The sequence below is a fragment of the Urocampus carinirostris genome, chromosome 18, assembly GCF_059441175.1.
Source record: "Urocampus carinirostris isolate Australia breed hairy pipefish chromosome 18, RoL_Ucar_1.0, whole genome shotgun sequence".
In the NCBI taxonomy this organism is placed as follows: Eukaryota; Metazoa; Chordata; class Actinopteri; order Syngnathiformes; family Syngnathidae; genus Urocampus; species Urocampus carinirostris.
Genome location: NC_142366.1, coordinates 2,772,042 through 2,787,281, shown reverse-complemented (window position 1 = coordinate 2,787,281; position 15,240 = coordinate 2,772,042). Strand labels below are relative to the sequence as shown.

The 15,240-nt window shown below is 38.7% G+C and overlaps 1 protein-coding gene and 1 pseudogene across 1 annotated transcript in view; one reads left to right on the top strand and one right to left on the bottom strand.

Moving 5' to 3' along the window:
- Nucleotides 1-15,240, bottom strand: part of LOC148348016 (sodium channel protein type 5 subunit alpha-like) — a 191,580-nt gene that overhangs the window by 16,864 nt on the left and 159,476 nt on the right. Inside the window, exons 24-26 of the mRNA XM_088322381.1 lie at nt 14,372-14,425; nt 14,162-14,303; nt 12,773-12,873 (exon numbers count right to left, since the gene is read on the bottom strand). Coding sequence (XP_088178507.1) covers nt 12,773-12,873; nt 14,162-14,303; nt 14,372-14,425 — 297 coding nt within the window. The remainder of the gene's footprint in view (nt 1-12,772; nt 12,874-14,161; nt 14,304-14,371; nt 14,426-15,240) is intronic.
- On the top strand, nt 8,127-11,156 carry LOC148348017 (insulin-like growth factor 1 receptor pseudogene; annotated as a pseudogene).

The following is a 15,240-nucleotide window of genomic DNA, read 5'->3' as shown; positions in this document are numbered from 1 at the left end:
AGAGCGAAAGTAAGGCCTGCTTGATTGCTTGATCCGAGGACTGGCGGAGAGCAGGAACGTACAAGGCAGGAGTGACACTTCCGTGTCGGAAGAAGACAGGCGGGAATGGCAAGTCGTTTGACAAGGGCTGGAGATCAGAGGCGATGTCAAGTTCGTAATAGTGGTCGTAGGCAGGCGGCAGGCCAACAGGCGTAGTCAGGTTCAGAAACGGGTCGAAAAATGGGAATCAGGCAGGAAACAGGTTTTAACAGGGACGGAGTTGGACGGGAACGCTCACTGAGTGAAACACAACAGCTCACAACAATCTGACAAAGTTTGAACTGAAGTCGGGGGCTTAAGAAGGGTGTGGCCATCAATCAGCTAGTCCGGGCTGTTGGCGCCAATCAAGCTGCCACAGGTGTTCCAAATAGGGCAATTATGACAGTGTGAGAAATAAAAATTAAAAAAAAAAAAGAAAAAGTAATAAGATGCATTTTGGTCAAGTGAAGTTTATTTGTGACCCCCTTAATCACAAGAGGTCTCAAAGGGCTGTACAGACAATACACAGAATTGTGATTTAATTTCTTCTTATGTTCCTGATCTACTAGTGATCCCAAGAGCCGAGAAGAAATCCGCAGGTTTTATAGCATCCTCCATTTGAGTCTCTGTATTTTGTCTTCTTCCGTCGTGCTTTTGTACTCGTTTTTGGTGGAAGAACAGAATACAGCGACTTCTAGTGGGCATATAACACACACTGTCCCTTTAACTTTCATATTAAGGTAGGGGCCTTAAACTATTGGCCGCCAGGTCGCGAGTTTCAAACCCCTGGTTTAGATTGTTTAATGAAAGTACAGTAGACCCTTGGCTACGGCGACCCGGCCTTACAATGTTTTCACTATATGGTGTGTTTCTTTTTTGTCCCTTCTTTACCACATTTTACCCACTATATGACATCAACAATGAATTACTTTGCATGCCCAAAAGCTTTGCGGTGTTTGTATGACGAGTTACGTCCTTAAGACGCCTGTTTGGTATTGGTCAACGTTATAAGTTTGAATTGCGTCACGGCATCATGAAAACGCTTGTATGCGATTGACTGAAATACCTCCCACAATGCCTATTTCTTTCCTTCAGAATTTCATTTGATTTGCTAAGACTTTGTGAGTTGGCAATACAATACTACTACACTGTATTTATTCGCTATGGGTCCCAATGCTTGCAGTGATGCTAAAGTGAGAAGCAAATAACATGCTCATCATGGAAACAAAGCTTGTGATTATCAAGAAAAACTAAGAAGGTACACAAATGGCTACCCTTGCTATTTTGCATCGCTGTAACCAGATGAAAAGAATAAAAAGGCGATTAAAGCAAGGAATTCTTTTAAGGTAAATGTCAAAGGGCACCCAGATTGATATGTATTTCTTGAATAAAACAAGTCGCGTTATTTTTATCTTGTTAACTATGCTATTACCAGGTTAAATATTGGAAGTCAACCACTGAAAATATAATTTTCCAAGGAAATAACAATGACCCAGGTCTGGTAAGCTATTTTTAATACAGGTTCGCCAGCACCTCAGCTTCCTCGTTACCACGCGCTTGTTAGCATGTAGTCTGTGCAGCTGATGGATTTAAACTCTAAAGATGTTATTCTACTATTGCACAAGCTTCTTTGCATACAATGCGCCTTTCTTGCTTGTGTTTGAAGAAGGAGGAAACAGGATGAAACCTTATCTGCGGCGAGATAAGGGACCTCTCTGACCGCAGGCACACCTAGTTTTTGTTTGCTATAGATAACATGTTATCGTATAAACAGGTCTCAACTGTTTGTTTTGTTACTCCCCTTCCCTTAGCAGAGGAGACCTTATGTAAATTAGGGCCTTCCGAACACAATAAATAGACAAGGAGCATAAGAATATTTCAGAGTATCCAGCAGACTGCCTTAGGGTAGACTATGGATATTTCTCCTTGCAAGTAAGTTATACTCACGATTCTTTGTGTCTTTTTGTATATAGGTTTTGTACATCTGTTGGGTTAAACCTGACATTTATTTGGTCCTTCGAGAGCCGGATTCCAAGATACCTGACGATCCCAGCGTGTGAGTAAAGATCCAGGCAAGTCTGTGGCCACAGCATTAAGACCCTTTTCGTGACTGGTCCTTTTCCTTACAAGTTGGGATCCGAAGGTTGACGGAAAGTCCAAGGACTCAGAGAACTGTGAGTAAAACTTTTATTTTAAAAAGGAATGCATGTGACTAAAGTAAAAGGGTATGAGTGTGAAGAATTCAAAACAGAGTTAAGAAAATAAATCCTAACAATCCTAGGCACTATTAGGTAAAAGAGAAACGTGGCCAGTAAGACTTAAGACACAGATAGATAGATAGATAGATAGATAGATAGATAGATAGATAGATAGATAGATAGATAGATAGATAGATAGATAGATAGATAGATAGATAGATAGATAGATAGATACTTTGTTCATCCCCGAAGGGAAATTCACATTTCCAGCAGCATCCCTGAGCTGAGAACAATCGAGAACAATCGAAAATAACACGGGAGCTGCTGGAGTGGCTGCCATTCGTGACGGCGCCGGAAGAAAAGATTCAATTTGAATCATTTACAAACAAACAAACAAACAATTGAATCATGTACAAACAAACAAACAAAATATTCATGTTTCAATAAGTGAAGTCTTAAGTAAGAGGGAAAGGGTTCCTCTCCGTTTCAAAAAGAACTCAAGGGAAGTTCTTTAAGTAAGAGGGCAAGGGTTCCTCTAAGTAAAAGGGCAAGGGTTCCTCTCTGTTCAAAAAGAACTCAAGGGAAGTTCTTTGTTCTTCAAAAAGAGTGAAAGTGAGTGTGAAAGAAAATACTATTACCACTAGGTAATTGTATTTTATACCAAAGCAACAGGGAATAAATGGTGAGCCTTTGTGGATGCATGTATGCAAGAAAATTCCACCTGCATAGGTTGAAGTGAGTTTTACCACAAAAGGTTATTTATCACCATCCTGTTGAAAGAGAAACTCAGTGTTAGAATACACTAGGTATTAAAAACCACTGAGTCCAAATTTAGTTCTAAAAATGGAAAAGGGGCAAAGTAAAGCAAAACAGAAGCTTTTAGAAGATTTTTCGTGCAAAGACTGGAAAGTTATTGAAAAGGAAGATTCCTCAGCAATAGAACCCCTATGTTACTGGATAAAACAATATAACTTTAATGGGAAGTTGTCCACAGCAGGCATTAGAGAAGTGCAACAAAAAATAAGAAACAAATGCAAACAGAAAAATAATAAGATGAGAAAAGAAGGTTATGAACAGACACAAGTCTGGATAAAAATAGCAGGACAGCGAGAGGAAGGTGAAAGGAGGCCAAGACAGGAGAGAGAGGATGTAGAGGAATGCATAACGCAGATAGAAAATCTAAGGCGATCTTATCATCTAAACGGAATGGAAGTACAGCAAGTTTGGATGACACAATTAGGGCCAGATTGGTTCCACGTAAAAGTAGCATACTCTCCAACTAATGACGCTAACCCTCCCGTGATACTTGCACCCGAATCTGAACGATTGACACAACAGGTGACCCCTCTCCTAGAAAGAATCATAACTAAATACAGGAAAAGAGCAAATTACACTGAAATAGGGAGATGTAAACAAAAACCAGATGAGCCATTTGATGAATACAGAGTAAGAATGGAAAAGGTGTTTAGGGCACATAGTGGGTTAGAACCTGGTGATGGAGCTGACGAGGGCCCCTATAAACAACAATTAAAAAATGCATTGCACTCAGGCTCCTTACCAGAGATTAGTGGATGGGTAAATCGCCACTATAGAAGCATGAATGGAGGAACACTTGCAGAATACATAAATCATGCCCTCCATGCTGAGAAAGTGATCAAAAGTAAGAAAGGGGAGAAGAAGCCATCAACAATTTTCTACCAAGAAGATGAAGGAACCACAGTGTTCTTTCAACAATCTAGAGGTAGAGGCAGAGGTTTTGGATCACGTGCAAGCAATAAACCTAGAACCTGTTGGTCTTGTGGGAAGGAAGGGCATATTGCTATAAATTGCAGAGGCAACTCTTCCCCACAAGACTATCAGAGTGCATGACTAGGCCCGGAACCAGGACCAAAGCCTGAAATGAAATTTGAGATAGAGATAAAGCTAAAGGATAAAAATGAGGAAGAGGAAGAATATCTTTTCAAAACTCGCCATGAGAAATTTGAAGAACAGGTTTTAAACTTAGAAAACATACTGTATAAAGAAAAAATAAGAAACCTAAATCACCAAATTTTGTTAAATTTATTAGAAGTTTGATTGTTTGGGCCCTGTGTATATCTTATGTTATATGTTTGTCTGTCTTACTTGTCAAAAAGAAAGCTAAACGCTAAAAAAAGTACGTTTTCAAAAGAGCTGAGATTGTTTAAAGAGTGATATTTAAGAAGAATTGATAGAACAGATTAAAGGAGTTGGAAAAAGTAGATTTTTTGAGGAATAGGTGTTCACCATAAGGGTGTTTAACACAGGCACCACAGATGGTTCTGGAGATTTTTTTTTTTGCGGTCCAAATTTTTTAGTTGAAAATCGATAAATTAAAAACTGAGAAATTTAGGAAAAAAAAATGACTGAGTTATTTTAGATGCGTTAATTCAAGATAATGACAGAATAATACAGAAAAAGATAAGATATTCCTGTTTTCAGTACAAAAATTGGTAAAATAAGGACTGGGAAGACTAGGAAAAAATCTATTTGAGTGAATTGGAATAAATTAATTTGAGATAAAGGCATTTTTATACAAAAAGTATTGAAAAAGCGTTAATAAATAATTTATTTTCAATGAATATGGAGGAAAAATGTATTGAGTGGAATACAAATGAGTAATATAACTTGTTGCACATCAATATATGTGATTTTCACATTAAATAAGTGAAAAATAGTAGATTTAATTGGTTTGAAGGAAAAAATTAAAATTAAGTGAGATGATTAAACGTCATTTTCGCATTAAACTAGTGAGCTAAAAAGCTATTGTGAGAGGGCGTGTAAGGAAGGAATGTTATGTTGAGAATGGATTGTTGGCAGAACAGGTAGGGAAGTTACAAATACAGAAAGATAAGAGTAAGTAAAAGAAGGTATAAAGGGAAAAGAAAATAAATATTAAGAAAAGGAGCATACAAAAAAAAAAAAGAGAAACATAAAGGGGAAAGTTAATTAAATATCAAAAAAGATAATTGGTTGAAAATTAAGTGAGACTAACCGTAATACCATAGATTGGGACAAATAACTTTACTTTTTCAACATTGAATTGTGTTAAGTCTAGATGACTAAAAAAGCAAATGGGTGAGAGTGAAGCACATTATAGAGTGCTTTTGGAGGTCTTCGTTGACTTGAAAAGCGCTGTATAAATGCAGACCATTTACCATTTATAACATTACTTTTATAGAAAAGCTACTAATATAAAAGAAAATTATGAATATCTAATTAAATGCTAATAAGCATGGACATAATATGTTGTTTTGCTTTAGAAGAAGAAGAAAGAAATACCACAATATTTATACACAAATAATATTACAGAGGAGAAAATGTACGGTATTGGGTAGCAACAGGCGTTAACACATGGTTCAGCGATTCTACTGGACTATCCAGGAAGTCATTATTCTGGACTATAATAGTAAACTCAGGAGTACATCTGAAAAAAAAGAAGGAATGACACATTTACTTTACTAAGGAACAGCAGGAGCTATTAAAACAAATTCCTAATAAACTATGGTCCCAGGGACCCACAGATGTAGGACTAGTAAAAGGAGCACAACCTATAATAATAAGACCCAAAACAGAACATCGGCCCAGAATAAAACAATATCCTTTAAGACCAGATGCAATGGAACGAATAAAACCAATAATAGAAGATCTAAAGAAGGCGGGAGTACTAATAGAATGTGCTGAGTCGCCCGTAAACACACCGATATTTCCTGTAAATGAGGCACCCCCATCAACATGATGGACAATTGTTCAGGATTTGATAGCAGTAAATAATACAGTGATCCAAAGGTCCCTGTTTGGTGGATCCACACACGCTATTGAACTCACTGAACCCAAAGGCAAAATATTTCACAGTGGTAGATATAAGCAACGCATTCTTCTCAGTACCAGTGCATAAAGACAATCAATTTTGGTTTGCATTTACGTTTAAAAGTAAAATATATACCTACACCAGATTACCTCAAGGGTATTGTGAAAGTCCAAGAATTTACTCTCAAGTAAGTTTCGAGCCTCTAAATAAGAGCGAACTATTAACTTATGTAGATGATATATTAGTAGAACCAGGGAAAGAAAAAGAATATTGCATAGTAAAGAGCAGGAAATCTGAGTCATTTCAAATAATCAAAATTTTGAAATAAGTTTGAAAATAACGACTTATTAACACAGAAAAAGAAATCGTGAGATTGGAAATTAAATTTTCTGTTTTAATCTCTAAATGAGATGTGCTTTGTTTTTAAAAGGAAAAAAAAAAAATACACACAGTATTAAGTATTAATTCAGATAAGGTCATGTTTATTTGTATAGCTCTTAATCTCTAAGGATATTAAGGGGCTGCAAAGAGAAAAGACTATTGCAAACCGAAGATTATGATAATAATATAATATAATACAATGCGAGTTGATAAGGCAATTTATTAGTGACAAGTATATGTTGTTTTATATTGAATCAATGAGAAAAGATAGTTGATTATGATTGAAGAGAGAGGAAATGACAATTAAAAAAGATTTGACGTTGAGTTCCATTTGGCATTTTTGAGATTTTTGATGTTTAGACAGTGTGATGGTTTGGAATTTTGATGAGTTTAGCGCCAAGAACAAGATCCCCTAGGAGGACAACTGATAAAAAGTCCTTCAAGAGAAGGTGAAATAAGCCACGCTTAATTTTTAAGTATAAGCATGTTACAATTAACAAATGATTAATAAATACGTAACAAATGCTGACTTATAGTTAAAAAGAAACAATTTCTATGGAAGGAGTGTTTTCAGAAGATAACGAGAAACTGATTGAGCTTGAGTAGGTAGGATCATAGGAATTTAAAAATAGCAGATTAATTATCTTGAGACAGATCATGAGAATTTAAAAATATATCTGCATGGATAAAAAATAATGTTTACATGGTCATTTAACTTAAAGAAGAAAGGAAACAAAACGTGAACAAAAGAAAAAAAGGCTAAAATAACAGAGAAAGTATTGTTTCGTAGGAAAGAAAGATGAAACAGGAAAAAGGAGGACAGGCTATGCTGTAGTAACACATGATAAAGTATTAAAGGCAGAAGCATTAACTCAACATTGTTCAGCTCAAGCTGCAGAATTAGTGATCCTAACAGAAGCCTGCAAACTTATGAAAGAACAACAACAACAATATACACAGATAGCCAGTATGCCTATGCAACAACTCACACGTTTGCACAACACTGGAAAAATAGAGGTATGATAACATCAACAGGAAAACCAGTGACACATGCAAAACTGCTAACAGAACTATTACAAGCAGTGCAGCTGCCAAAACAGTTAGCTATATGTAAATGTGTGGCCCACACACCAGAAACAAACCCAGTTTCAAAGGGCAATGCATTTGCAGATAAAATAGCAAAACAAGCTGCACAACGAGAAATAACAGTTCTAAGTCTAACAGAAAATGCCTTAAAAAAACAAAATACTACAAGAAATGCAACAACAATCGCCTAAACCAGAGCAAGAACTCTGGAAAAGAAAAGGAGCACACCTAAAAGATGGAATCTGTAAATGACAAGAAGATAAACCAATCCTACCAAAAAATCTATACAAATGGGCAGAAATATTGAGACAAGGGAATACATGTCTCAACAGGAGGGATAGTAGGATTGATAAACCAGATATTGATAACCTATGGTTTTAACTCCTATTAAAATAATAATAATAATAATAATAAAATAAAAAATTGTAGAACATGTTTGATATGTGCAAAGCACAATGCTCAGGGTAATCTAAGACCAAAGAGAGGACAGTTTCCAAAGATAGAGAACTGTAATTAATCACCTTTTATGGACTTTATAGAACTTAACAATAGTGAAGGGAAAAAGTTATGTTTAATGATAATAGGTCCATTCTCAAAATCGATAGAGCTTTTTCCTACAAAACACCCAGATGCGCTAACAGTAGCTAAAGCATTATGCCAAGACATAATTCCATGTTATGGGATTCCAGAAAAGATCTATAGTGATAATGGTTCACATTTTGTAAATCAAAAAAATTAACTAAAATAGGCATTTCATATAGACCTAAAAGATCACTGTGCTTATCACCCATAAAGTGCAGGGTTAGTGGAAATAAAAGAATGGAACTATAAAAAAACAGACTTAGGAAGTGTATGGAAGAAACCAAAAGACCATGGACTAAATGTCTAGAATTAGTAAAACTGTATATTAACATCATCAGTACAAATGTGCTAACACCATATGAAGTAATATTTGGTGAATTACCATTATTTAAAAATATGTGGGAAACTGATGATGAAAGTACTCTGGTTGATTACATGAGAAAAATGTTGCAGCACCAGAAGCAACTGGCGGATCATAATGATAACGATGATACACTTTTTATGTCTCCATAGGAAAGCCAATTAGTTGAACCAGGTGATTGGGTCCTGATAAAAAGCAGTAAAGATTGCAGAAAAACACATGAGCTCATTTGACACACTGTAAGAAAGTAATTAAGCATGAGTAAAATAACTGTTTCAATGTTTCTATTTTAGCATACGCTTTGATTGTTCTTAGGCGTCATTGTAATAGCACTGTGGTACCTACTGGAGAGCTGTTATTCCTCAACAAAACTTTCAGAGGAAGTCTGGCTACAAAGGGGGCTGCAATTATAGTTTGCAGTCGTCTCAAACCAGTGAAGATTGTCCACAACTCTGGAAGTGTTAGGAGGAATTGCATATCTGCAGGTAGAATGCTAACAGGTAGAATGGTAGCGGTAGGCGAATTGATAGTAGCAATTATAGCAACGTTTTTATTGTTATTTGAAGAAAACCTTAATGTGCAAAAGAGAAGAAGAAAAAGTAAAAGAACTCTCAGGAAGACAACTGGGATGGCGTTCCCCAGGTTTCTCCAAGAACCCCACGGGCGCTGAGATGCTTTTGCACCCGGCAGTGGTGAAGCCATATTTGACACTCCTTGCTGAGAGCTCTAACCCTGCAACTCTGGAGGGCGCTGCAGGGTCACTTCAAAACCTCTCACTGGAAGTTTGCGGCATACAACCGTGCTGCAGTGTGGTAGGAAAAAGAACTTTCCATCCTGGTGGAGCTGCTGCGAATGGACAACGATTAATGTGTCCCAGCCGTTGCAAGCACGCATGCACCGAAAAAGGCGAATGCTGCCACCGCCAATGTCTGGGCAGCTGCACGCACGCAAACAGCGACACGGCATGCGCCGCCTGCCTGCATTATTACCACGAAGGCCGCTGCGTGCCCGACTGCCCGCCCGGCACTTTCAAGTTCGAGGGCTGGCGCTGCATCACCATGGACCTTTGCTCACAAGTTCACCTGCCCAGCGACGTTCACTTCGTCATCCACGAGGGCGAGTGCATGCCCGACTGCCCTTCCGGGTCCGCACCAACGAGAGTAATCGGATGCTGTGCAGCGCCTGCAACGGCCTATGCGACAAAATCTGCTCCACCTCCGTCATCGACTCGGTGAACGCCGCTCAGTCCCTCAAGGACTGCACCGTCATCGCCGGCAATCTGGACATCAACATCCAGCACCTTCACAACCTCTGGGACTGGACTCAGCACAACCTAACCATCCGTGCGGGATGCCTCTTCTTCCACCTCAATACCAAACTCTGCATGTCTGAGATCCACACCATGTGGGAGAAAACCAGCGTCACGGAAAAGCCCCAGGAAGGCGACTTTCGCAATAACGGCGAAAGAGCCAGTTGTGTGAGCCACGTCCTCAGGATTTTGTCCAACAGCACGTCCAGCTATGCCATCCGCCTGATGTGGGAGCGCTACCATCCACGGGATTACAAAGGCCTTATCAGCTTTATGGTCTACTACAAGGAGGCCCCTTCTCAAGAACATCACCGAATTCGACGACCAGGACGGCTGCGGTTCCAACAGCTGGCACATGGTGGACGTGGATCTTCCGAAGGATAATAATACGGACCCCAAAGTCGCCATTCACCACCTCAAACCCTGGACCCAGTATGCCATTTTTGTCAAGGCCATTACCCTGCGGGTGGAGGACAAGCACATTCCTGGTGCAAAGAGTGACATTATTTGAATTCGAACTCGTCTGTCATTGCCGACCGTGCCCAAAGAACCCCGTGCCTACGCAAATTCATCCACGAAGCTGCTGGTCAAATGGTCGCCGCCTTTTTTTCCCAACGGCAACCTAACTTACTACCTCGTCAGATGGCAGCGGCAGCCAGAAGACCGAGAGCTATACCTGCACAATTACTGCTCCAAAGAGCTGAAGATCCCGATCCGGATCCCTGCCACGGGATTTAGCGACATGGAGGAGATCAGCAAGCCCACCAAGTCAGAATTGTCCGGGGCCAAGAAGGGTCCTTGCTGTGTTTGCCCAAAGACCCCAGAGGAGAAGGACCGGGAGAAGGATGACCGCGTCTTTCTCAAGCTCTTTGAGAACTTCCTCCACAACGCCATTTTTTTTGCAAAGACCTCAAGATCGTCGTCGCCGGGACCTTTTTGGCCTGGCAAATGCCACTTCCTTACATTTTCCAGATCTTTTTTCAGAAGTTTTTGACTACGGTGAATCAGACGACAAAGTTTAACCTCTAAGTGTAACATGAGTACTATAACATGATTCTGTAACTGAAAATCGAGAGAAGAAGTTATTGGATGACAAAAAGAAATAGTGCAAAGTGAATAAACAGGAGGGAAATGATGGATTTAAACTCTAAAGATGTTATTCTACTATTGCACAAGCTTCTTTGCATACAATGCGCCTTTCTTGCTTGTGTTTGAAGAAGGAGGAAACAGGATGAAACCTTATCTGCGGCGAGATAAGGGACCTCTCTGACCGCAGGCACACCTAGTTTTTGTTTGCTATAGATAACATGTTATCGTATAAACAGGTCTCAACTGTTTGTTTTGTTACTCCCCTTCCCTTAGCAGAGGAGACCTTATGTAAATTAGGGCCTTCCGAACACAATAAATAGACAAGGAGCATAAGAATATTTCAGAGTATCCAGCAGACTGCCTTAGGGTAGACTATGGATATTTCTCCTTGCAAGTAAGTTATACTCACGATTCTTTGTGTCTTTTTGTATATAGGTTTTGTACATCTGTTGGGTTAAACCTGACAGCAGCCCATTGAGACTCGCTGTGCTTAAGGGCTATGCAAATAAACATGACTTGACTAGTCGTTAGCATGCAGCCCGGGGCTCTCCAACCTTTTTCCAGCTGAGAGCTACTTTTTGTTACTTATTAGCGCAAAGGGCATCCATTTTGATATGTATTTGTAAAATACTAACTTATCATGTTATTATTATGATTATACTAAGTTATTACCAAGTTAATTATTGGAAGTCAGGTTAAATATACTCAGTCAACCACTAAAAAAAATCAGTTTACTAGAAAATCACGATGACCCAGCACTAGTAAGCTATTTTCAGAACAGGTCTGCGGGCACCTCAGCTTTGCTAAGGGGGCAGCCAGGTGCTCGTGGGCACCACTTTGGAGACCCCTAGTTTAGACCTTTCGACCCCGCCTTACGACATTTTCACATTATTTTGTATAATACGTTTTTTTCTTACCGTCTTTAAGGCATTTTCCCTACTATACAACATCAATGACAACTTATCTAAAGTGTCCTATAATTTTGCAGGGTTTGCAAATATGATGAGTTACATCCGCTATAGACCCTTTCATAGCCTTTCACAGTCCAAGCTGGAGGCAAAACAATTCTCTGCGCTGATCAACACACTGAAGTAACCAGGCTTCCGTTTCTCCTAGTTCGGTGTTAAAATACATGTTGTGTGTTTGTGTGCCAGAATTGGAGAAAAAACCTTAGCGATCGTAAATCGAAGTTTTACAGGATCCTACCAGACAGCTGTGATCAAAGAAAAAAAGAGATGTGGTTAAATGCAATAAAGCAAAAAGATTGGACCTAGGCACTCAGCACACACTTAATATTAGGTAAGAGAAATTAAACATTAATGGTCGTTGCTATTGAGTCAAGAAAAGGTCTTTTTCTTCTAAATAAAAACAGTAAATACATGAATGATAAAATGTATCTAACAAATTACCTGTATCATTATATCAACGATTATTGCCACTGCGTTCCTGTTTTCATTTTCGACCCAGGCATTGTTTACAAGGTCCAATCTTTTACTTTAATGCATTTCCCACAACTCTTTTCTTAGCGCAAGTATTTTTTTGCCTTCATGCTAAGTACTGGTTTCCATAGGTACCAGTAGCAGGAGAAGTCTTCTGATCTGACTTGAATATAGCACCTTCATCATCTGGTTACTGTTGTTTTTTGATGTAAAGCGTCATTCAGGGATGAGCCAGATCTTCGCATTGACGAGTAGCAGGGTGTATGACAATAATTGTACAATAGACTCTATTTGATATTTAAATGTTTTTATCTGGGGTGCCAGTGCTTAGGACTGCATGAGAGTATTACCGTAGGTTGAAATCCGACAACCGACCTCTCCCCCTACGCCAACATAAGGCAAGTTCAATTACAATCCCCATCTCTGAACCAGTAAATGTCATATCCCGGGAGTCTACTGTATATAGTTTCTGCTTGGTACCAGAGGTCTGGGGATGGGCTTCTGAGGTTTCTTGGAGCCCAACTTCTTCATTGCATTGTAGTACTTCTTCTGTTCCTCCGTCATGAAGATATCCTGGCCTCCTAAGTGCAAGCAAAATGTAACCACGTCGTTATTTTCATCCTGAACAGCTATCAATGAAATATTGTATTTTCTGGATTATAAATCTCAGTCATTTTCATACTTTCCGGGGGTGCGATTTATACTCTGGTGAGACTTATGTGTGAAGTTTTTAATACGTTATTACTGGGTATATTATTTCACATGTCATTTTCACACTAAACCGCAAAAGAGCGCTCTCAGGCTGTGTTGACTTTTTCAACCTTGCCGTGTTGTGCTGAAAAATGTTGGAGTGAAAATGATAGTCTAGTAAGCATGTTATTTAAACTAGAATACCTCTTAATATATAACGTTGTTACTGAAACCAACAGGCAAGTCAGTCATCTCACTTTTGTATACCGTATGAAAGTATTCAGCCCGTTGTTCTCTTTTATTTCAAATTGCTTTTAAGTTAACATGTGACTGCTGGAAGTGTGAATTTCCCTACGGGGATGAATAAAGTATCTATCTATCTATCTATGTATGTTTCTGGTGTTGGAGTTTATCAAATACATTTCCCCTCTGTGACCAGAGCAAGTGATACATGGATTTTTTTTCTTAATAATGCATTCTTTGGCTGATTCGACTTATACTCCGGTGTGATTTATATGTTTTTTTCCTTCTTAACAATGCATTTTTGGCGGGTGCGACTTATACTCAGATGCGACTTTTGTAAGGTTTTTCTTTCTTAATCATGCATTTTTGGCTGGTGCAATTTACTCCATAGCGGATTTTAAAAATGTTTCCCTTCTTAATAATTTATTTTAGGCTGGTGGGACTTATATATGTTTTTTTTCCTTCTTAACTATGCATTTTTGGCGGGTGTGACTTATACTAAGGTGCGACTTTTCTATGGTTTTCCCTTCTTAATTATGTATTTTTTGCTGGTGCGATTTACTCCAGAGCAAATTATAAAGATGTTTTCCATCTCAATACTGCATTTTTTGGCTGGTGCGACTTATACTCCGTAGCGACTGATATGTTTTTTTCCCTCCTAATTTTGCATCATTTTGGATGGTGTGTTTTATACTATACGTGCAATTTACATATGGTTTTTCCTTTTTAATTGTGGATTTTTCTGGCTGGTGCCACTTATACAACAGTGTGACTTATTAATGGTTATTCCTGCTTTTTTAAGCATTTGCTGGCTGGTGCAACTTATACTGTGGTGCAACTCATAAATGTTTTTTCCTTCTCAATTATGCACTTTTTGGCTGGTGCAACTTAGAGTCCGTAAAAATACAGTAAGTCAATTAACAAGTTAGCCTGCACTTATCTTCCTCTTCTGCTGGTTGAAGTTGTCAATGATAACACCAATGAAGAGATTGAGGGTGAAGAAGGAGCCAAAGATGATGAAGATGACAAAGTAGAGGTACATGTACAGGTTGATCTCCTTGATGGGCTGCTCTTCTACCTGCCAGACACACCTTTCCTGTTTAAACCTTTTGTTGTTTTGGTGACATCACGGCATGAGTTACTCACGGCTCGCGAGTCCACCGCAGCATACATGATGTCCATCCAGCCTTTGAAGGTGGCCTGGGGAAAAAACCAACACCTCAGGTAAAGGGAGATGGAAAGTGTTTGCGTTAGGGTTTTAACCCGGGATTGTTTGGCCCTGGGGCTTCTTCATCCCCAAAAGTAGGGATTTCTTAACCTTTGTCAAATATCAAGCTGTTTTTTTTGTTACTAATTAGCTCAAAGGGCACCCAGTTTGATACGAATTTCTAAAACAGCAACTTTGCTTAATAGCTGAAAAGGTAGCTTGATAGTTAGCTAGAAAAGTCAATAGGTAAAAAAACAAAAATGGAGCTAGATAGCTAACTAAAGTAGTAAAAAGGCGTCTAAATAGCCGGATGGAAAACTTTAAAAAAGCAAGATAACTAGCTAAAAAGAATACCAAAATGTACCTTAATAACTGGTAAAAATAGGTCAATTGTTAGATAGATAGCATGCAAAATATGTAAAAGCTAGATAGATAGCTTGCTAAAAAGCTAAAAAGGTAGCTTGATAGTTATAAAAGTAAACAGGCAAAAAGCAAAAAAAACTAAAAGAGTAAAAAGGCCGGATAAAAAACAACCAATTAAACAAATCATTTTACTAGAAAATCACATTGACCCAGCAATGAACAGGTCTGCGAGGCACCTCAACTGTCCTTAGGTGGCACCCTGATGCTGCGGGAACCACACTGGAGACCATTGTTCTAGAGCAGGGGTCTCAAATGTGACAAAAATGACGGTCAAAATAAGCCTCAACAATCTTAACTGCGGGAGGGAGGCAGATTTAAAAAGGCATATTGCTTGATATGGGACCCCTCGGGAATTATCATTTTTTAATTACTATTTCATAAATTT